The sequence below is a fragment of the Euprymna scolopes genome, chromosome 38 (assembly GCF_053919585.1).
Source record: "Euprymna scolopes isolate OS-2025 chromosome 38, ASM5391958v1, whole genome shotgun sequence".
NCBI lineage: Eukaryota > Metazoa > Mollusca > Cephalopoda > Sepiida > Sepiolidae > Euprymna > Euprymna scolopes.
In genome coordinates, this window is record NC_136519.1 from 76,686,199 (window position 1) to 76,711,467 (window position 25,269).

Sequence of the window (25,269 nt, forward strand, 5' to 3'; positions counted from 1 at the left end):
AGGTGAATAAAGTATTAATTTTGTAGGAAGAAACCACCAAGAGTTGAGAAACAAACCTGCGTTATTGTATATGTATGAGAAGATTAGTTATACTAATTCAGTTTTCTAATTGGAACAAAATTCTGACACCAATATTGATGACACAACATTAAAAAAAAAAGTTTTTTAATACTTTTATTTGTCTGAAATACATTGCGAATATGTTTGTTCACATTACATTTAAATTTCTGCATATTAGTACAGTTGAGGAAACAGGTAGCAAGGAGAGAATTCCAAAGGCAAGCTTTTCGATTGTTCAATTATTTCAATTACATATCCAATTTTGACTTCTTTCATTGCAGGGTATAAAATGTCGGAATGTAAGTATTGGTCAGTATGAATTGGCTGATCCTTTTAATGTTAATTCAGACATGGTCTATTAGACTTTGTTTTTTCACAAATAATTATGCCTCAAGCAAGATTCGAACTCATAGACTGTTTTTTGGAACAGCATGCTAAGTGATTGACCTATGAGGAAAGTATGGTATGAGAGAAATTAACTCGAAACATTTTTTTTTTTTTTTTTTAAGAACATGGACTAACATTAAAAAAAACAAACAAAAAGGTGAATCAGAATAAAATATTGATTTTGTAGGAAGAAATTAAGAAACAGACCCGCGTTATTGTATATGTACGAGAAAATTGGCTGTACTTATTCAGTTCTCTCATTGGAATAAAATTCTGACACAAGGTCAATATTAATGCACACAACACTAAACATTTTTAGTTTTTTTTACTTTTATTCAGCTCAAACAGTACATATTGCCACTGAAACATCAGGGCCAAATTTATTGAGGGTATTCTAAGTGGGAAGTTGAGTAACAATTGGTTTGTTCACATTACATTTAAATTTCTGCATGTTAGTACAGTTGAGGTAACAGAAAGCAGGTAGTGAATTCTGAAGGCAAATGGTTTGAGGAAAGAAGCTAATAAAGTAGAAAATTATCTGGCATCTAGGAATCTCTATAGTGAAGGGGTGAGATTTTGCTGCTTGTCTGGTTGGTTAGGGGAATTTAGTTTGAGGAGGTACAAGTGCAAGGAAGTTTGTTGGGGCACATGTTGCTGAAGTACTTGTAAAACAAGCACAGGGATGCCACACCGCAGTGATGGGAATTTGGTAGACAGTGTAGAACCTGTTAGGTTAGTCTCTTTTTTGCACCCTGACTAAGAGAGACGAGCCTTTAGAGCACCAGCCCAAATATGACAAATATTCAGTGGAGTTGTGCCACAGTAGGTAGATGAAGTGATAAAATTTGATCTTTATGAATTAAGGAACAAACAGCTGAGTTTCGAATGAGTAATTATCATGCCACATTAGAGGAATGTGCAGGGGGTTGAGAATGGTAAAAGCAAACACACAAGAGGAGATATGATAAAAGGATAGAGACGACTGCTAGCTGACAGTTCACCTATCTTTACGCATGGTGTTGCGGTGATGTGTTCATTCTGTGTTTCTTCTTTCCCCTTTCCACGAACAGGGTATCTGTATATAAAATTAAAATAAAAACTATATGTATTGGAAATAACAACTTTGTTACTTATTTCAAGCAACTAATGTAAATGGCAAAAAGGGGAAATTGGGGTTTCATGCCTTTGTTGCATAGCGTTAGTTACCAAAAAGAAACCATTCTGTTGCATAGCAGCTCTTTGTTAAGTGGTTGAATCAAAACAAGAAATGCTGTTGACATTAAAACTTGATTGTATTTTGTAAGGATTGAGTTATGCCAATAGAGTAAGCGGGTGGTTGCATTTCCCACGGAGATGGAAGTAAAACAAACAACTTTTTGACCAAAACAGGAATCACCAGATGCCACATCCATGAACAAAGTTTCTTTCCTAGAATGTTATATCTATGAAGCAAAATATTGCAAAGTTGCTTTCCAGCCGACTACAACATGGTCGTCTACAAGTCCAATGTAAAGAAATACTTGTCCTCCTGGATAAACAATTCAACTCATGAAATCTTCTGCTTAAACCATGTGGTACGCATTGCCCAATCAATATCTTTAAATCTTTGCTGCCGACAAGGTGATTTAACTAACTAAGTTTTGGACCCCTTTGAGTGAAATGAAAGAAATAATTCACTGACCAAAAAAGAAATCTTTGTAACGGTGCATAAAAGGAGACACTAACTTTTAAACACACTGGAAGTTGGCACCCGTGTCTCTCAATTTAGGTATGGAAGCACAGAATCGATACAATTTTCAACTATATTCTATGTTTATTTTTTTTTTTGCACCCCCTTATAATAAAAATATATAAAAATATGTAAACTTTTGTTTATAAATTATTTTTTTTTCTTAATTTGAAAATTGTATTGATTCTGTGCTTCCATACCTAAATTGAGAGACGCAGGTGCCAACTTCCGGTGTGTTTAAAAGTTAGTGTCTCCTTTTATGCCCCACTTGCGGTGGTGCCTGGCATTTCCCGGGTGTTTGGAGGTGTGTGTGTTGGAGGGGGCGGAATAAATCAAAACAAAATAGAAACTAAATAATAAGCGAAGTAATAACCCTGTTTAAATATTAAAAATCGGAAAAACGAAAACAAAAAAACAAACAGCGAAAAAAGTTTTGGGAGGGAGGTAGGCTCGAACCCGAAGCCTTGAGGTTAATAATCTGATGATTTAGCATGATGCCACAAAGGTAGGAACTTGAGAACAGATGAAAATAAACGTTTAAAAACGTAGGTGGTTGAATGTCAATGTATGGTTTTCTAGGTCAAATATCACGCCATAGTTGTTGTAGTAGAGAAAACGAATTCACAGCGTGAAGTAAGATAAAAGTCGCTGAAATAAAAGATATTTACGACGTCATTTTGTAAATCGTAGATATTATAATCTAAAGAGTATATAAAAAGTTCTAAGACATAGTGACCCCCTTGAGAACTCCCCCCAAAAAAGCTTTTGTCGGACATACACAAAAAATGCACACACTAACACACATTTTGCCTTTTATATATATAGACTAGCGGGGGGTACCCGGCGTTGCCGGGGTGTTTGGAGGTATGTGTGGGTATGGGTAAATCAAAACTCCGGATGGGGGAGGGGGAGGAGTTAAAATAAAAAAAAAAGTTTTGGTAGGTAAGTATGAGGATCGAACCCGAACCCTTGAGGAAAAGTTGGAAATTAAAGTGTGAAAAAAAAAATATGTGACATTAACCATTGGGCCACCGCAGGATACTAACGGAAACATGTTTGAATTTATTAACAGAATTGACACGTGACCGCAATAAAAGTTAACTCTGCTGCTTCTATTTGACCTCATTAATGAGGTCAAACAGAAGTTGCGCAGTTAACTTTTGCTACGGGGCAGTTTTTGGGTTTGTTTACCCAACTTTGACTGTTTTTTTTTCCCCCCAAGATGTTGGGGAGGGGGAAACCAGCTCCCCATTGTCCAGATTGAATAGCAATTGTTTGATATAAGGAGTTTGGCCCCACATTGATCAAAGCTGATTGCTTCTGGACGTTTCCCGGTACGTATGCTGGGAACAGAGCCTTAGCTTTGAATTAGTTTCGGTTTTATACAATAAAGCTGAATGAACACAAGACGGGCTGAAATAGCAATAATTTTGTAAAAATTGCCGTAAATAAATCTAGAGGCGACCCGTGTTCCCAAATCCTAGATATTATTATCTAGGGGGTATATAAACAGTTCTAAGCGATAGTACCCCCCCCCCCCCCGGAGCGTCGGCGAAAAAAGCCTTTGCGAGAAATACATAAAATGATCACACACATTTTGCCTTTTATATATATATAGACTAGCGGAATCTTTAACTGCCACCCCAACATTACAACTATGATAGAGACAACATTGTATGCTTCAAAGAACAATAACGCAGTAACAATTATCTCACAAAGTTTAGGACAAATGCACTGGCACAGACTTTGGAACTCACACAGCAATGTACATGATGCCTTCAATAAGTTTCCAGACATTTTTTATATGGCCACTTTTATTGATAGTACACACATGAAACTCTAGTCCCCTCCAAAGTAATCTCCTCCGCCTACAACGCACTTGTCGCACCATTCTAACAACTTCTGAAAAGCTCCATGGGAGTCCTCTTGTGTGAGCGTATCAATGACCCTCATCACAGCCTCTTTCATCTCCTCGATTGTCTCATAACGACATCCTCTAAGGTTTTCTTGAGCTTAGGGAATAACCAAAAGTCACAGGGAGCAATGTCTGGAGTATAAGAAGGGTGAGGAACTGTCTTCATGCCCATCTTGGTCAAATAGTCTGTGAGTTATGGACTGGTGCATTGTCCTGGTGAAAGTGTCACTATAGGGAGTTTGGGAACAGTCTTGATGCTCATCTTGGTCACATAGACTGTGACAAGGATGGAGTTGTGGACTGATACATTTGCGCAAATCTTCCACATCTTCAGTTCTGCACAAATAATTGTGTGTACAGTTCTCACACTAACATCAAACTGCGCACTTATTGTATCTGTAGACACAACGGTCTTTATCCAGGAAATTCTTTATTTGGCCAATAAACTCTGGTGTTCTTTCTTACTCCTTCCAAACCTCTCATCATCACTCACAGACTCCCTGCCTTCCTTGAATCTCTTATGCCACTCAAAAACTGATGCTCGATTCATGCAAGATGGTCCAAAAGCAGTCTGAAGCATTCCATACGTTTCTGTGGCATTTTTTCCAAGTTTAAAACAGAATTCAATTGTATATCGTTCTTCTAAAGTGTCCTCACGTCCAGATTGCATTTTTGAAAATCACCAACTGTGACAATCAGGCTTTAGTAGGGTGTATTCCAATTCCTGCTGTAGCTGTTCATTTGAATGTGAAATCATAAAAATTGGTCAGTCATCTCATAAGATGTATAGCAATAATATAGACAATTTTAAATGCTTGTAGAAAAAAAAGTCTGGAAACTTATTGAAGGCCCTTTGTATTTTACCAAAACCAAATGCATTATAATCATAAATTAAATGAAACCGAAATAAGAATCATTATTCGTTGATAAGTAAAATTCAAAAGATTTAAAAAGCCACCATTCAACCATGCATGGAATACTGTTGCCACATCTCGGCTGATGCACCAACTGCTAGTCTCTCCCTCTTAGACATGGTGCAAAAGAGAGCCTCTAACAGGTTCTGAACTGTCTACCAACCTCTAATCTCTGTCTCATCACCACTAATGTTGCATCCTTGTGCTTTTTTTACAGGCACTTTCACAGAATGTGCTCTCATAGCATCACTGCACTTAAGTACCCCCCTTATGTTAATATTTCGGACAAACCCGACAAATCACAAAATCTCACCCCTTCTCTGTAGATGTCTCCATATACCTGAAAACTTCTACTCTAATAGATTCTTTTCTCAAACTGTTTGCCTTTGGAATTCCCTTCCTGTTACTTGTTTCCCTGACTGTACTAACATGTAGAAATTTAAATGTGATGTGAACAAATAACGTGCTGCACAATTCCTAAAGGTGCCCTTCTATCGTGGTGACAATGTGCTTTATTTGGGATGAATAGAAAAAAAAAAATTTTTAAATTAACAACATTAACAAAAATAATTTTTTATAAGTCAATATTTCGAAACCTTGTATGTAGAGAAATCTGAGTAAGACTTTCTCAAAAATTGAAAATATACAAAAATAGAAATAAGTTTTTAAAAAATTTATTTGAATACAGTTCAAGAAAAGAAAGTTTCACAGCATACAATAAAATTTTCCAAAATTCAGAACAAAAATATTTTAAAAAAAAATTTCAAAATCGAATTTTTTAAATGTCAGAAAAATCGGATTCGATTTCAAGAAAATTCTTAACATTTACTCACCTACAAAAATTGCAAAAGTTTTTGGGCATTTCACTTTAGTTTTCTTCTCCAAATTTTATCTACCAGTCATTGCAATTTTCTATTATTCAGCAAGTGTTTTCCTCTCAGGCAGACATTCAGAGTAGATCAACGGATTGTCCCCAACTCTACATAGCTCTACGAATCCTTGATGCTGTGTAATTCTGGAAGTTGATTATACTGCTCATAGACAGCTTTTTTGGCACTGATAAAACTTTTGTGGACTTCATTGGCACTGCATAATCCTGTAGAATTGTCATCATTATTACTGCATGGTTCTATGAGGGTCGTCATCGGCTCTGCACGGATCTCTGGGGTCGTCATCGGCTCTGCACGGATCTCTGGGGTCGTCATCGGCTCTGCACGGATCTCTGGGGTCGTCATCGGCTCTGCACGGATCTCTGGGGTCGTCATCGGCTCTGCACGGATCTCTGGGGTCGTCATCGGCTCTGCACGGATCTCTGGGGTCGTCATCGGCTCTTCACGGATCTCTGGGGTCGTCATCGGCTCTGCACGGATCTCTGGGGTCGTCATCGGCTCTGCACGGATCTCTGGGGTCGTCATCGGCTCTGCACGGATCTCTGGGGTCGTCATCGGCTCTGCACGGATCTCTGGGGTCGTCATCGGCTCTGCACGGATCTCTGGGGTCGTCATCGGCTCTGCACGGATCTCTGGGGTCGTCATCGGCTCTGCACGGATCTCTGGGGTCGTCATCGGCTCTGCACGGATCTCTGGGGTCGTCATCGGCTCTGCACGGATCTCTGGGGTCGTCATCGGCTCTGCAAGGCACTTGTACATCAAAAGCTGTATCACTTATGGGATCATCATCGGCACTGCATATATCAAGGGAGTCATCATCATCATATCTTCATGGCTCTCTTTGGTTGCCACCATCACTCCATAGTTCCCTGGGGTCGTCATCGGCACTGCATGGCTCTCTGGGGTCGTCATCGGCACTGCATGACTCTCGGGGGTCGTCATCGGCACTGCATGACTCTCAGGGGTCGTCATCGGCACTGCATGACTCTCGGAGGTCGTCATCAGCACTGCATGGCTCTCTGGGGTCGTCATCGACACTGCATGACTCTCGGGGGTCGTCATCGGCACTGCATGACTCTCAGGGGTCGTCATCGGCACTGCATGACTCTCGGAGGTCGTCATCAGCACTGCATGGCTCTCTGGGGTCGTCATCGACACTGCATGGCTCTCTGGGGTCGTCATCGACACTGCATGGCTCTCTGGAGTCGTCAACGGAACTGCATAGATCTCTGGGGTCGTCATCGGAACTGCATGGCTCTCTGGGGTCGTCATCGGCTCTGCACGGATCTCTGGGGTCGTCATCGGCTCTGCACGGATCTCTGGGGTCGTCATCGGCTCTGCACGGATCTCTGGGGTCGTCATCGGCTCTGCACGGATCTCTGGGGTCGTCATCGGCTCTGCACGGATCTCTGGGGTTGTCATCGGCTCTGCACGGATCTCTGGGGTCGTCATCGGCTCTGCACGGATCTCTGGGGTCGTCATCGGCTCTTCACGGATCTCTGGGGTCGTCATCGGCTCTGCACGGATCTCTGGGGTCGTCATCGGCTCTGCACGGATCTCTGGGGTCGTCATCGGCTCTGCACGGATCTCTGGGGTCGTCATCGGCTCTGCACGGATCTCTGGGGTCTTCATCGGCTCTGCACGGATCTCTGGGGTCGTCATCGGCTCTGCACGGATCTCTGGGGTCGTCATCGGCTCTGCACGGATCTCTGGGGTCGTCATCGGCTCTGCACGGATCTCTGGGGTCGTCATCGGCTCTGCACGGATCTCTGGGGTCGTCATCGGCTCTGCAAGGCACTTGTACATCAAAAGCTGTATCACTTATGGGATCATCATCGGCACTGCATATATCAAGGGAGTCATCATCATCATATCTTCATGGCTCTCTTTGGTTGCCACCATCACTCCATAGTTCCCTGGGGTCGTCATCGGCACTGCATGGCTCTCTGGGGTCGTCATCGGCACTGCATGACTCTCGGGGGTCGTCATCGGCACTGCATGACTCTCAGGGGTCGTCATCGGCACTGCATGACTCTCGGAGGTCGTCATCAGCACTGCATGGCTCTCTGGGGTCGTCATCGACACTGCATGGCTCTCTGGGGTCGTCATCGACACTGCATGGCTCTCTGGAGTCGTCAACGGAACTGCATAGATCTCTGGGGTCGTCATCGGAACTGCATGGCTCTCTGGGGTCGTCATCGGAACTGCATGGCTCTCTGGGGTCGTCATCAGAACTGCATGGCTCTCTGGGGTCGTCATCGGAACTGCATGGCTCTCTGGGGCCGTCATCGGAGCTGCATGGCTCTCTGGGGTCGTCATCGGAACTGCATGGCTCTCTGGGGTCGTCATCGGAACTGCATGGCTCTCTGGGGTCGTCATCGGAACTGCATGGCTCTCTGGGGTCGTCAACGGCACTGCATGGATCTCTGGGGTCACCTTCGGCTTTGCATGAGTTTCTGGGGTTGTCATCATTGCATGGCTCTCTGGGATCGTCTTCGGCACTGCATGGATCTCTGGGGTCGTCTTCGGCACTGCATGGATCTCTGGGGTCGTCATTGGTCTCTGGGGTTGTCACTACCAGTGCATGGATCTCTGGGATCATTGTCAGCACTGCATGGATCATGTGGGTCGTCATCATCACTGCATGGCTCTCTAGAGTTGTCTTCAACACTGCATGGCACGTTAGACACTACATAAATCTTAGGACTCATCATTGGCACTGCGTGGTTGGTTATGGTACACTGTTTTCCTGTTGAGATGAAGGTCATCATTTGTGCTTTGTGTTTTTGGGGAGTGGATGTTGTATGGCTTTCTAGGCTGTAATCGACGTGATCATGAGTACTGCATGGCTCTCGGGAACATCTTTGATATTGTGGAGCTGGTCATCTTAGATGCTTTTATTCAACACTACATAGGAAGCTCTTGAGGTTTTTAACATGAAATAGACATCAATATCACCTTATTCACTCGTTTCTCAACCAAAAGACAAAACATTAAGATTTTATAAGTGCTTAATCATAAACATATTGAAGTAAAAAAATATATACTTTATGATTAAAATATTTTTGCTTGAATTCCAAAAAAAATCGATTTTAAATTTAAAAATTTTTTTTTTTTTTTACAATTATTTAAACTGACCTGAACTTTTTAATGTTACCTCAGCTGCAGAAACAATATGGTTAATTTGAGTAGCTCTTGGGGGTCACCCAGCTCTGCGTAGCTCTTTGGGAGTTGAGGATTACACTTGGCACTGTATAGCTCTTAGTGATCACTCGGTGCTGCATAGATATTGGGGTCGCTTGCCACGGGGAGCTCTTGGGGTAGTCAGCGTTGCATAACTTACGTGATCATAGGCACTGCGTAGCTGTTGGTGGGTTGGGAGGTACACTTGGTACGGCATACCTCTCGGAAGGTTGCTTGACACTGTGTAGCTCTTGGAGGATTATTTTATATGGCATATCTTTCAGAGGGCCACCACGTAGATTTTGGAGAGTCACTTGGCACTGCATAACTTACGTGACACTGTAGATCTCATGGTACTCAACACTGCGTAGATCTCAGGGCACTGAACGCCTCTTAAGGTTCTCCACACTGCATAGCTCTCAGCACTGTAATCCTCAAGGTTCCTAACACTGCACAGCTCAATCTGAATTCCATGGTTGTTCTTGATTATACTCTTCGTTTTCTTAATGATCCATATTATCTGAAAATCATATCAACTACAAGAGAGAGAGAGAGAGCATGTGTGTGTGTGTGTGTGTGTGTGTGTGTAAGGCAGTTAACATAAATACTCTTACGCTGAATTAAACCTGGGAAATACCTTGAACCATCAAGAAATAGAAAAATTGAAATACTTGAATGCATGAAAAAGCTTTTTGGCACAGATGCATTAATAGGTCATGTGATAAGTTCAAAATTGAATGAAAAAAAAAAGAAAGAGAAGCGAAAGCTCATTGCATATTATAAGTTGAATTTACAGTCAACCTGATAATGGACCCTATTGAAATAAAAACTAAAAACACATATATAGTGAACCATATGGATATAAGTATAGGCTGAAACAATTGTTTGCTCATATAGTCAATAAATGAATTTTTTGGATGAACATGAGTGTCTGTTCCCAGTGAAGAATAAAGTAAAAAATATCAAAAGTATTTATAGCTCTAGTATTGCACTATTGAGTTATTTAAAGGAATTTTGTGTTGTTAGTACTTGAATAGAAAATCTTATTTTATTTTATATATATACTAGCAGGGGTGCCCGGCGTTGCTCGGGTGTTTGGAGGTGTATGCTGTACAAAAAAAGCAAAAAAACAAAAAAAATGGTTAATTTTTTAAAACTTTGACCCCTATTATGACCCCTTAAAATTTATAGTTTCGGGCTCAAATCACTTTATTAAGTTAGATCCAGGTTCAAGGAACCTATATCTAAAATTTCAAGTGTCTAGACCCAAAATTGTCAGAGGAGTTTGGTAGAGTTCTTAAAGGTCAAATCGTTGAAATTTGACCCCTTAACAGCCAAATTTCTGGCTGACACCCGTCACATCGATTTTCCCAAATCTCAGTACCCGGTATTTCAAATTTCGAGTCTATAGACTAAAAATTGACAGAGTTATTGCGTAGGGAAATGTACACAGACAGACAGACACACAGACAGACACGTTCACTTTTATAGATATATATATATATATATATATATATATATATACACACACACCAGGTTAAAGGTATGTAAGAGTGATGATCAATGAATTTAACAGAGTTATTAAGAGTGCTAAATAAAAGAAGAGCAAATTTATTAATATAAACAAATTTACATGGTCGTGACACTTGACATGCTAATATTTCGGACAAATGGTTGGTTAAAACCAGAAGTCCTCATCAGACAACTTAATAAATGGTTGCTTTCCACAGAAGAAACCATTTATTAAGTTGCCTGATGAGGATTTCTGATTTTAACCGACCATTTGTCTGAAACATTAGCATGTCTAGTGTCATGACCATGTAAATTTGTTTATATTAATAATAAAATACACACACATACACATATATATATATGAAAACCTAATTCAATGATAAATTATTATATAAGAGTGTAATATTGTTGGGTTTAATCAGCTAAACATTCGTCAATTATGAGATCCCAATTTCTGTAAAAATTATATATATCCATCACTAATATATATATATATATATATATATGAAAACCTAATTCAATGATAAATTATTATATAAGAGTGTAATATTGTTGAGTTTAATCAGCTAAAACATTCGTCAATCATGTTTGAAGATGATGGCATATTACATCATGGAAGTTTTTGTCAGGCTCCGTTTTAATTGTGAAACATTTGGTATGATGAGATCCCAATTTCTGTAAAAATTTATATATATATAAATATTAAAACGAAAATGTGTGTATGTATGTTCACTTTTTTTGTATGTCTGTAAAAGGCTTTTTTCGCTGGACTTCTCGGTCAGCTCATTCCTTCTTAAAACTTTTTATATCACATCTAAATGATAATATCTAAGAGTTACGAACGGGGGTCGCCTGTCTATTTAATTTGCCCGACTTTCACGCGCTATTTTTTCCAGATTTTTAGAGTGTCCCGTGTATCTTTCACTTTTCAGTATAAAACAAGCGAAAACTAGCTTGCAGCCACGTCATGTTTCAAGGTCAAACATAACGCGACTTAAGTTTCTCGCACCTGTTAATTTCATTTTATAAACGTTAAATTAAGACGCTTTTCATTCCTCTTCTCTCATGGCCGAGATGGTTAGGTACCAGAGGTTTTTTTTTTCCATTTCGTTTCCACCTCCACGTCAAAGGGTTCAAGCCTACTATCCTACTAAAATTTTTTTTTTCTTTTACACCTCCAAACACCTGCCCAATGTTTTTTTTTAAAACAGGGTTGTTTTGATCACCACCCCAACACACACACCTACAAACACCTGGGCCACACCGGGTACCCTCCGCTAGTATATATATATATATATATATATAATATATATATATATATGACAGTATGAAAGTCATAATGATAACGAGAAGAAGAATGTTGGCGGTGCATGTCGGTTATTTGAACCATGTAAGTTGTTCAAAATAATGTTTTTTTCCTATGTTTTTAAGGAATATATCTGATGAGTAAGCTACTAAAAATGCAAAAAAGAAAATTTTATTGACTTGTTAGTTATTAATGAAATATTTTAATAATTTTCCTTTTGAAATCTAATAAACTACCAACTAAGGAGAACTGATTTTGGAACTTTGAAAGCTATTACACACTATCTCTCTCTCTCTCTCTCACTGTATATATATATATATATATAAAGTTTTGAAAGTACATATGGCAATTAAGCTACACAGAATTTTCCTAATGAGGATTCGTCAGGTTATTGCATGGAAACAATGTTACTTAAATCATACAGTATCATGGAATAACCTGACAAATCATCACGACGGTGAAATGCGGAAAATTCTGTGTAGCTTAATTGCCATATATATTTTCTAAAACTTATTACCTAGTTCTACTTACATATTGAGACGTAAATACTGAAAATAGATACATAAAATTTCATGTAGATACATGAAATAATAATAATAATATATATATATACATATTAATATTAAAATTATTATTGTAATAACCATATATATATATATATATATATATATATATATATATATATATACATACACACACACACATACATACATACATATATATATATATACACACACACACACACACAGTAGGTATTTGGGTGCTGATCATGTTTGGATGTGATTTTCTATTCAAATTTCGAATCTCGACAAAGATCAAACATATGGTTTAACTCACCATTTAATAAGAGTGTATAATATCTTATAAAGGTAAGATATTTCAATGAATGAATAGTTAAACATTTCCCCAGAGCAAAATATTCTCCATTAAATATTTCAAAGAAACACTGAAAATTAGTTACTACTTGTTCTGAGATATATTATTCACAGAGGCAAGCATTCTTTCATCAGTTTAGTACTGAGAGAAATAATTTTAATCTTAATGAATTAAAAATTTACATGCCGAATTGCTGAAATTGTAAAAATTAGTTACGACATAAAGAGTAGGTTGATTCATATTACCTAATATAGTTTTTCAATGCAATTATCGAAGAACACAAGTGAAATAACCAAGATGCAAAAAAGTATTTGAATATTCTTGTAATATCGCATTATTTCAAATGATTCATACAGACATCTAAATGAAAATAAATTTCAAACCATGCATAGACAAATATGCAAACAAAATAAAAATAAATAAAAGGATTCTTCAATATGCATAAAGAAATCAACTTGGAGCATAGTTTTAATCAAATTTTGCAGCAAAATTGTCAGAAAATTACTTCAATAGAATCATTTAACAGTAAAGCAAAGCTTGTAAAATATGCCCGAAATAGGAGAGAAATATGATTTTTGAGAAACTAGTTGTCAAATATTGACTGATCTTACACCAGATCAGTCCAATCTAAGTGTCAGGTATTTTAAGGAAAGGCAAAATATGATTTTAGTGAGTTGTGGAATAAACAGCTGATTCTAAGATGAGAAACACATCGAGAAACAACATCCTGAATCAATTCTTGGATGAACACCTTAAATCATGCTAGTTATGGCCATGCCTTGTAAAATAAGAAATGGGAGAATAAACAGTAGACAATGCCAGAAGAAAGAGTGAAATTTTTCCTTGTCTTTTTTACCCCATCCTAAATTGATGGCGTCCAATTACAAAGCTGTTAAAGATACTGAAAAGAACTGAGGATGAATGTGCGTCAAAATGCTTATGTGGAAACAAACACAACCATGAAATCATTAATCGAACATAACTACGCTATAGACGGACATTGGACAAATATCAACAGTAACATATTATTCGTATTATTTGGATTCTTCAAACTACTGATCTCATCTCAAGTGTCATTTTCATGCTTCGGTCGATGTAACCTCCTACCTTCTTCATGTGTATCTTATTGAACGTGGGAATCTTTTTTGTCAAACTCAAAAACTCTACACAGAACTTTGAATGGAACCCTTTATTTAATTCATGGGGGTGACATGTTCCCATTCCATAACTAGATACAAGTCCTAAGTAAATCGCAATTGTATTTTCAGTTACGCACAGTGAGCATTGAACCTTGAACCTTTAAAAGAAGGCCACTTTTACAAAAAGTATTATAACCACTGAGCCACGGGTCCTTGTATTCTAGTACAAATTTTAGGAGCTTTAAACCAATTTTATTTCCAGATCTATTTATTACTACATATTATTTTATATATATATATATATATATATATATATATATATATATATATTTTACTAGCGGGGGTACACAGCATTGCCTGGGTGTTTGGAAGTGAAAAAAAAAAAATAAATAAAAAGTGTTAGTAGGCAGGCAGGCTTGAACCCTGACAAACCCGTGACGCGAAGGCAGAAAAGAAAATGAAAGAAAACGTAACATCTTACCGCTACGCTACGAAGCCATAGGAAGTGAAAAGCGTTCAAATTTAGCGATGTCAATCAAAAAGTTGACTTGCTAAGTGAATGAGTACACGCAGGTGCAGAAATGAACGTCTGGCTGAAGGCCAGTTCAACTTCCCGCCGTTTCATCTATTTGTTTTCTCACGATGTTGGGGAAACCAAGCTCCCCCAAAAAGGTGGAACTCTCAAATGAATAGCAATTGTCTGATATGAAGGGTTTTCCCAACATTGATCAAAGCTAATTGCTTTCAAGACGTCCCGGCACGAAAGACTGCTGACAGCTTTTCTTTGAGAAGTTTCACTTTATTTATACGAAAAAGACGAACAAACATGTGAAAGGACGAAATAGCATGAATTTTATAAAAGTTGATCAAAATAAATGTAGAGACGACGTGTGTTTGCAAATTGTAGATATTATAATCTAAGGAGTATATAAAAAGTTGTAAGAAATAGTAACCCTCTCGAGAACCTCTCCTGAAAAAAAGCCTTTCTTGGACATACAAAAATGCGTGCAGGCGTTTTGCCTTTTATATATATACTAGCGAGGGGTACCCGGCGTTGCCCGGGTGTTTTTCGGGGTATGTGAAAAAAACCCGAAGCGTTGATGACGCGCAGTTGGAAAATAGTAAAGTGTTTTAAAAAAATCAGGTGCGCGTTTTTGATTGACGTGACGGCGATAGGTATTCAGCAGTTACGATTTTGTGCAGGACAGTTTTGAATAAATCGGTTTGTTTGTTTTTAAACACCCGCTACCTGTTTATTAGAAGGAGCGAAATGAAAGCTACAGTCTGATATGACAAAGTCGACATTGAACAAACTGGCTTTCGGCCTATTATTAGAGTCGAGTTTCGCTTTTTTTTATACCGAAAACCAAATGTAACGCGTGCCGATGCGGGAAATGTGGAATAATTAACGTTTGAAAGTCAATAAAATTAAATAGACGGGCGAGCTCCGTGGATAACTCAGAGATATTACAATTTATAGATGATATAAAAAGTTTTAAGAAGTTGTGAACCGAGCAAGCGCTTCTCTGAAAGAAGCCTTTCGTGGACATCGAGGAAAAGCGAACATACACACATACATTTTCGCTTTTATATATATAGATTACTATCTAATTATTACTGTATACATTATCTATTATTTATAATTAATGGTCCCCATATTGTGTTAAATTCTATATTAGATCTACTTAGTAATTGATTGTCATCCAGTGTATATGCTGCTCCTTTCAATCGTCTTACTCTCCACCATTCTTCTCCGTCTATAATTTTTACTTTGTTCCATAAGGGTAGGTGGTTTCTTTTTTCCTTCCCATATATGGTCAACCATACCTGACTTTTCGATATCTCTACATGTTATAGCTTTTTAATGTCTTTTCAACCTTACTTTTAGTGGACATGTCTCACTTTTGTATGGTTTACATGTAAAAGTGACACTACTCTGAAGGTTTAAGGCTTGATCCTAAGTATGGGCAACTGAAAAATACAATTGCGAATTATATAAAACCTCTATCCAGTCATGCTTGACAGAATGAGAGTATGTTACCCTCGTGAATTAAATAAAGGATTCTGTTCAAAATTCCATGCAGATTCCCCAAGTTTGAAAGAAAGATTCCCAAGAAGGTCCTGAAAAAGGTCAGAGGTTACGTCAACCGAAACGTTGTGAAAATAACACTAAAGATTAGAACAGCAGTCCGAAAAATCATAGTACCGATATTTGAGCAACAATTGCATGTGACATTGGTGATCAGATTTTCAAGGACTTAGTTTTTCAAGGCCTTCTCCAGACAAAATTAAAGTTTTCAAAACAGAATTTGATATATAAACAATGAACGCAATGCCATAGGGCTGCTTCCCAGCTGATTATTTTCAAGTCTAATATAAACAAGTTCTTGTTGAGCTGTTCTCTTAAATAATCAAACCATTACTGACCATCATAAGTGTTATTTCACCGTCTACCAGACACATTAATCCTTATTCTCAAGTGGCCCCTTTGAGCTTTGATAAGAGGTGACCCTAATCCCTAGTAAAAAAAAAAAAGAAAAAAAAAAAAAAGAGCTAGTATTCATATATAATACAACTGGCAACCGAATATTTAGTTGGCAAACAGATTTGAGAGAGAAGGAGAAGGGAATAATAATCCGACTAGAATGTTAAGTTACAACATTCCTAAAAGAAAAAGGAAAAAAAAAAAAAAAAAAGGAAGATTTAGTAAGAAAATACTTTAAGTGCTAAATATACAAACGGCCTAGAAAAAAAGACATGTTACTAAAAACTGTTGATACAGCAGTTTTTTTTTTTTAAATTTTTTTTATTTTTAAATGAGTTTTGCTCAGTCCACTTTGAAAAACTGTTAATATCTTGCAACCTTTATAATCTAAAAGTTGAGGTATTTGGTATCTTATCCAGATGCTACAAACCAGTCATAGCCATCCTTTTCTATGTATTTTCTTTCCTTCCACTGTGGGAAGATGTGACAAAAGGCCGGAAGGTGAGAGAGAGAGAGAGAATAAACCAGTGCACGAGTGGTGCAGTTTGACCTTTAAAAAATTGCCTGAGCAGCCCCATCGATATTCCCTGATGAGCAGACCCCCCCCCCCCCCACAGCTTTAAGCTTTCTTCCCAAAACAATAAAATAGGAGATGAACTACCAATTCTATCTAGCACATGGTTTGTTTTGTTGTGATATTTTTGGTCTTCACTTGTTCCTTGTTCTATTATATTTAACACCAGGTTCATGCGATACAAAATCAAGTTAGTTTTTATTAGCATTTAGTCTAAAAGTGTTCAATACAATTTTTACAGCACTACATAATAAAATGAGTCTGAAAAGAAAAATGGAAATTGAATAACGATATAGACGCAATTTGTGCTTAGATCCCAGATCTCACCAGATAATTAGTTCATCAAGATCGGTGATTGGACCGTTCGTTACGTCATCTTTTCCTCGTGCTATTCTACTTTAATTAATGCTATTTATTTCTCTGATATACGTACATATACTCACTCCAATAAACAAATAGTGGAAACTATTATTTTTATTAAAACCACATGCACAAGTTCTTAAAAGATCATACATGTTTGTAAGAAACCGAATTTGCATTTCAATTAGCTTAATAAGAATTTGCATTTCAATTAGCTTAAGAAGAATTTGCATTTCAATTAGCTTAAGAAGAATTTGCATTTCAATTAGCTTAAGAAGAATTTGCATTTCAATTAGCTTAAGAAGAATTTGCATTTCAATTAGCTTAATAAGAATTTGCATTTCAATTAGCTTAAGAAGAATTTGCATTTCAATTAGCTTAAGAAGAATTTACATTTCAATTAGCTTAAGAAGAAGTAAGGCTCATTATGAAAGAAAGGAAGAAAAAATGGTTCTGAAATATTCAACCATGAGTTGCACATAGACTAATAAAAAACACAGTAAATTGCAGTTTTAGACATGATTCCTATTCATAAAAAAAGTTAGGTATATATGTTTATATATTAGACGGGGCTAGTGTTCATGAGAGCTGGAGAAACACAACATTACAGATTATTAAGGCCTTCCACAACTAAACAAAAAACAAAACAAAAACAATTTTCTTAAATAAATGAGTATAAGGTATATATAAATCCTGCAAAGTTTATATGCATGTTATTTTTATGCTATTAGATTGACAAAAATATAATTTGATTGGTTTGATTCACCACCTATGCAGATAGCTTTCTTTTTTTTTTTTTTTACTTGGAAGTCACTACTTATCAAGGCCCGAATGCCACTCAAGGATAAAAGTGCAATGAGTGTAAGGTGTTGGTGTAGTAATCTTTAATAGTGTAGATTGGATAGAATTGGAATTATCTATGAGGACAGCTCAACAAAGAACTTGTTTGCATTGGATTTGAAGGCTACCATGTTGTATTCAACCGGTAAGCAGGCCAGCGAAAGTATTTCACAGGTAGGCAGTTCTGAGAAAGAAGATTTGTTCATGGAACTTGCGTTTTGAGGTAAGTAAGAGATTGCCACAAGTTGGAGCTCCATATTTCTCAGAGATGCTAACCCCAAAGAAATTCATATTTACACGGATGAAGAAAAAATTCCAAACCCTTATACGAGTTCTTATTAGATTTGAAAAGTTCTATTATTAGGCCAGGTCACATGGTTCAGAAGTTGAGGTTGGCTTCATTTTACTTAAGTTAGTTCTCTGAGATTAGTAGTGGAGGGGGGGGGGCTCTTCCTGGGGTTAACACTTAATTTCTATATAAGATACATAGATATCTGAGCGTTTATTTAAGATTCTCTTCTATCTCCTAAAAGTTAGTAAAGCAGTAAAGAATGCTAATTTTCCTCTCCCCAATTAACCACTCAATTATGCTGTACTTTATCCTAATTGTAATTGCAGTCTTTTATGAATTTCATGAGATTCCACGACAAGAATTCCTCTAGTCTGGTGGAGTATCAAACTAAATTGAGGTTACATCACTAGGAGAAAGTGCTTGATTCTTTGTACAATCCAATGAACAGTTGTGTCAAGGGGATTTTATTTAGGATTCGAATACAATCTTATCTATATAAATAAAACAGTAGATGTATGTGTGTGTCTGTGTGTATGTAAATATTTAACCGATAAACTCTTAAACTACTGGTCACATAACACTGAAATTAACAGGAAATAGTAATCATACACCAAGGATGGTTTATAACGAGTAAAATCTTTGTTTGGATGGATGAATAACGCATACAGAAATATATTAGAAAGTTGAAATGTAAAATGTTCATTTAGACTGGCTGACACATTTGTATTAGTTTGCACATGTGTAAAACTAATCATAGCTAAAGCTGGTTCAATTTTTTAACTTTTTTATCTGTCGAGTTAGCTCAAATGGTAGTGAACGCGGTTGAAGCACTAAACGTTTTGGTTTTAATTCTAGCCGATGGCACCAAGACATTTTTTTTCAAACTTTTGAAATAAGTACTATATACATTATATATTAGTGATGGGATGATTCCAATACAATTACTGATTCTGATTTTTTTTTATAAATCTCTAAATATTTAACTTTATAGTTGCGTTTCTGCCCCCCCCCCCACGATTACCATAAAAACGCGTTAAAAATGCATATATTTCCTAAGCATAAAAATACGCTTATGGGTTCTATTAGTTTAAAATCCAATATTTATTATTCTTACTACCAGTAATGGAAGATTTTGCTTTAAACAAAATCAAATAAAAAAGACAATTAAATGAATCGTTTTGGCATCAGAAAATAGGTACAAATTTTTCCGATTCCAATACCCCCAAATGTTCCAATTTTGCAGATTCCGATTAATAGTTTGAACACTAATATATATAATAGTTAATAGAGAATGAGTACTATATATTAGGTACAATATAATATTCAATAGAGAATTGGCTTTGTAACAATAAATATGAAATATGCATGAATTAAAATATATTTAATCGTATTTTATGACCGGGCAAGGTCAGGTTCCAAGCACTAGTTTTGAACATTTGGTCAAGGTTTATTTGTAGGATAAAATGTCCTCATGTCAGAATGTTTTGACAAACACTTGTACAGAGAGTGATGACACCCAAAGATGGTGTCTAGTAGATAATTCAAACTCTTAAGATAATGAAAAACAATATTCATTTTTGCTTTTTCATGCAGCCAACAAAAAAGTTCTCGACTGAGACAGTAATTTATAATCATCTTAAAAATACCCATTCTTCACTTGCTACAAAAGAATTATTGTCTTGAACCCTATATGACCTGAATTATGAAATATATGATAAAAAAATATTTGTTAATTTTAGATGGCGGCATACTGAATTCAAGCAATGGACAGTTGCAATCAGGAGGTATCTGGTATCTACCCAGATACTGAACTAATACGTACAAGGCGTGTTTGAATCAATTCCCACTTTATTTCTTTCTTTTTTTTTGTTTAAAGGAATCACCACTTATCAAGGCTTAGAGGTCACTCGAAGATGCCGTTATATTCATTTATTTATGACTGAACGAATTAGTTCAACCAGGTCATAAAGGATTAATATAAACAACCATTGTTGAAAGAAACAGACATCATAACGATTGAATTATTTCAACTTTTCTAGGGATCTAATATTTTTCTCAATTCTAGAGATAATATAAACAAATATCAAAAATTCATTTGTTTTGTGGTTAAATGAATATTTGGTGTCGCTCTTTATGCTGGGAACCTGAGAAACGAGTTTATGTTGAAATGTAAAAATTAAATCGAACACTGCTAAAAAAACAGAGAGAGAAAAAAAAAAGATGCACAAATAGGTAAACATTTATTTTTGGTTATTTCTGCAAATAAAAATTGATTAGACATGAGGGTAGAATGTTTTTCTTGATAAAAATCCTAGAAATAATAAAATAGAAAAAAGAGAATGTTTCACAAATGGACTGGCATTTTTAATCAGCATAAAAAGACATGAAGATACAAATTTTCTAATGAAACATTTCATAGAAATTTATGAAAGTCAAATCAGCAAATATTCTTTCATTTTTTTTGTATTTTTTGTATTTTTAACATCATTCCATGGGAATGATAATCATGACAAATGCTATTTACAAATGAGAATCAAATGACATGTTTAAATGACATAATGTTCATGTTGATTGATTATATATATATATATATATATATATATATAAATATATAAATCAAAACAGTTATATATAAAAGAATTTAACAAAATAAACATTTTTTTCTAATGTTTTGCATGCAAACTCGTTGGACGTAGTTTTTTTTTTTTTTACCCAGCAAAAAGATTAAGGTTAAAACAAGGGGGCAAAAAAAAAAAAAAAATCATAGTGAAAAATTACAGTTTAGTAACTCTTTCGAAAATCTCCCTTTTTTGATTTTCTAGGTATAATATTGTCATAATATGTATTCTTGTATCTAAAATATTACAACACTTATTTTAAAATTCTAAACATTTAAAAAAAAAAAATAAAAAAATATCAATGAAGTATTATGACAATTATTAAAATGTGCTTCAAAATCAATAAAAACAGTTTTTTAAACAGAGATATTAAACTGTAATGTGAAAAGAAAATTGAAAGAAATTTTTGATTAAAAATTTACTTTGAAAATTAAAGCAAAAATAGAGTACTTCCATAAAGATATACAACGGTTCACTTTTTTTCCAATAATTATTATTAGTTTAAGCCCTTACATATAGGACGTAAAAATGGCAGTATAATATTTTTGTTTGGTATTTTTTTAATTTATATTTTTAACAAACATGTCAAAATATTTTAAACAAACATGTCAAAATTTACAAGTTATCAAAAATAATTTTTATTCTTTAGGTGTTGCACAAAATACGTATAAATTTATTTTTCATTTTCTTTTTTTTTGTGTTCTACCCATAGATGATCAATGTCCAGGTTTTATTGTCGTTCAAATATGGTTTAATTTTTTTTTTTTTTTTTTTCAAAAAAATGAATTTAACAATCATTGTAAAAATTTGATCGATATTTCTCTTTAAAGTACACAATTTTTGTTACAAAAATAAATTTAAATTAAATAAAAAAAAAAAAAAGAAGAGAGGGATGGGGTGGAGTGGACAAGAAAAGAAAAATCTCATTTACAAAAGCAATAAAAAAAAAAAAAAAAAAAAGATCATCCAAATCTATAATATATCTATGTAATAAATGAATGATTATGTATGTCCCACTATAGCTCCTAGACAAATTGACCGATTTTTATGAGATTTGAAACAAAGATTCTATATATAAGTACTGATAGCATAAGCTAATTCCTATGATATATTTTCCTCCTACAAGATGCATCCTTGGTGATGTTTTCTGGCTTCATTAAGCATGTCAAGTTTTTCAACATCATACCAGGTTCAGCCAGATTACACAACTCGAGTTGATCAGACACAAGCTCGCATCTTCATAGGTTTCATTATTAACAATCCAACATATATGCAAGACAATATCTAAACCAACCATTGTCAGTGTTTACTCCAATTTACAATGAAATTAAAACTACAGGAAAAAGATATAAAATTATCACGATTTGATTAAATTTGAATCATTTTTACACCCCATAGTCTTAACTTCACAAAAATAAATATTTTCTTTCAAATCCCATAACTTCAGTCACGATCGTTTGAAATTTAACTTTTGAATGTTCGCCATATCAGTATGATTTTAATTGCTTTGAAGTTGTCAGAAGGCTCCAAAGTGTCTCAATATCATAACCCAGCCTGGGACAAGTATACCCGCTCGTAATAATAAAGATAAAGAGTATGTTTAATAAATCTCTACAAAGAAATGTAAGGGATCTATAATTCATTACCCTGCGTAGACGGGTGCTTCAGCTAGTAAACAATATGCACAACATATTTTATATAATAGGACTTTGAAAATCCAACCAACTTAATTTTACATATTTGATATCCATATAAGGATATCAGTTTACTGACTTGCCTGTCCATTAAAAAAAAAAAAAATCATACATACATGGTCAATTTAGTGCAGAGGACGTGGTGGCATTAAATGTCCAATGCAATTAAAAAAAAAAAAAAAAATGGGCACAGCTCCCCTGGCATACATGTGTACGTGTTAGTTATTTTCATTAAATTATGAATATTTCAAAAATCAACATATGCTCAACATCTGATATATAAATACCATGCACAAAAAAAACCCAAACATTACCATCATATAAGCTGCAATTCAAAATATACATTAAAATGTAATAGTTCTGAAACTAAGATATAATTTTCGAGATAATGCAGAAATTCTACAAATGGTAAAAAAAAAAAGAGGCTGAAGATATTACCTCTGTTTTTGCATAACAAAAAAAAAAAACATGAGAGAGAAAAAAAAAACATGGCTTGAAAGAGAAAATGGAATACCCTTTGAAAAAGGAAATACAGACAGTTGCATATTTTGAATATTTTTTGTAGCAGTTGATCCAATATTTTGGGAAAGACAATTGCAATGAAGACACAAAAAGTCATTTTTAAAATAGATATTAAAACGTACAAAAAGAGAATCAGTATCATTTATAATGTGAAAATCTGTGGGAATGAGAAAATAAAATGAAAAATACTGGAAGAAAGGCAGATTTTGTTTTATTAATCTTGAAAATTAAATTAAAATAAATACTATAAAGCAAAACAGATGAATGCCATAATCATTAAAAATTGTATCAACTTTATGAAAAAAAAAAAAAAAAAAGAAAATGGAGAAATCAAATTACTCCATAAAAGAAGAAAATTAAAGAAATTTTGTGACGATTTTCTTCAGTTTTTTTTTTTTTTTTTTTTTTTTTTTAATTATTTATGGTAAAAAAAAAAACAAAAAAACTATAATAATAAAAAATAAATTAATCCTTGATGATAAAAACGAAATAAAATGCTTTGGGGTTACAATGAAAGAAAATATTTCATGATAAAAATTTTAAAAATCATTTTAGATGGGAAAAAAAAAGAAAACATTCTTAATGGTTAAAAAAAAGAATCCCTGGTTAAAAATGCTAGAAAATCATTGTTGGAGAAAAGAAAAAAAAGTTAATCCGTAATAAAAAAATTTGAAGCAAATTTTTCTTATAAAAATGACAGGAAATTAAAGAGGGGGGGGGGGAACATTATGCATCATGAAAATAGAAAATTACTAATGCAGAAAATAAAAATATCTAATTTTGAAACATGTACAGCAAGATTTATTTTTATGATTATAGAAACATTTTCAACAATATAAAAATAGCAGAAAAACAAAGAATCAATGAAAAACTATTAAAAATAAGAGATATTTTCATGCAAATCAACTTTTTTTCATTCATAATTCTCGATGTCTAAACTTAAATTGACATAAATACAAAATATCAATTTGATAGAAATAACCGATGCAAGCATTATTGAAAATTTCCCCAGATTATAGAAAAAAAAACAAAAAAAAACAGTCAAGTTGCAAAGGACGTTGATTATAGATGAAAAGTAAGGGAGCAAAGTATAAAATATCTGACAATATGGTATAAAAGATGACAGTAGCACCTTTTTTTATATATAAAAATGGCTTTATTAATTTCAATCAATGTTTGGTATAATATATACCTTCTTTAAATTGCCTTTTTTTGATTTTTGTAATGCTTTTTTTTCTGCTTTTTTGATATAATGAATCAGAATGTCATATAAAATAAATAAAACCTCACATAAAAAGATTTTCCAGTTATTTTATATATATATATATATATATATATATATATATATATATATATATATATATATATACAGCGTGTTTCAAAAGTCTTGGGAACATTACAAATGCGTATATCTCGTTATGTTTCCAAGACTTTTGAAACACCCTGTATATATATATATATATATATATATATATATATATATATATATATATATATATATATATATATTAAAGCAGATCAGAATATTAGTACTGTTGGTTTCAAATCTTAATAAAGAGGGCCTAGAATAAGCCTCCTTTACTGGACCCTCATCAGTCACTGCTTTTATTTATAACAGTCTTTTTCTAATCTTCTGTAATACATATATAAATATTATAAATATATTACCCCTCATTTTTTTTTTTACTTTTCTTTATAATCGAGCACTCTACTAGAGTCCTCTCCTATTTATATGTATATATATTTCAAATAACACCATACATTAATTTGTTTGTCTATCGATATCTGCGGTTTCATGTAAAGTCAGCCCCACTTTAGTCACACTTGGTATCCTTAGCCCATGGGCTGAGTTGTCAGTATTCCTGCAAAACTGCAAGTATTGACGGACTATCGAACTCATGTATGTTACTTGAAATGAGAATATATGCTCATTTATAATCGAACACTCTATCCATAAAACACGTCATTACACT

General features: G+C 34.8%; 2 protein-coding genes and 1 long non-coding RNA gene across 3 annotated transcripts in view; 1 reads left to right on the forward strand and 2 right to left on the reverse strand.

Moving 5' to 3' along the window:
- The window catches only part of LOC145263196 (uncharacterized), a 77,913-nt gene that overhangs the window by 38,283 nt on the left and 14,361 nt on the right, over positions 1-25,269 (forward strand). The gene's annotated exons all lie outside the window — the stretch shown is intronic.
- LOC145263190 (uncharacterized) lies at positions 516-7,701 on the reverse strand. The gene is made up of 2 exons (XM_080120253.1): positions 5,839-7,701; positions 516-1,522 (listed from the first exon to the last, which is right to left on the reverse strand). Exon 1 carries the CDS (start codon positions 7,699-7,701, stop codon positions 6,670-6,672), a length of 1,032 nt encoding a protein of 343 aa, XP_079976379.1. The 3' UTR covers positions 516-1,522; positions 5,839-6,669.
- Positions 5,664-6,654, reverse strand: LOC145263191 (uncharacterized). The gene has a single exon (XM_080120254.1). It carries the CDS (start codon positions 6,652-6,654, stop codon positions 5,995-5,997), a length of 660 nt encoding a protein of 219 aa, XP_079976380.1. The 3' UTR covers positions 5,664-5,994.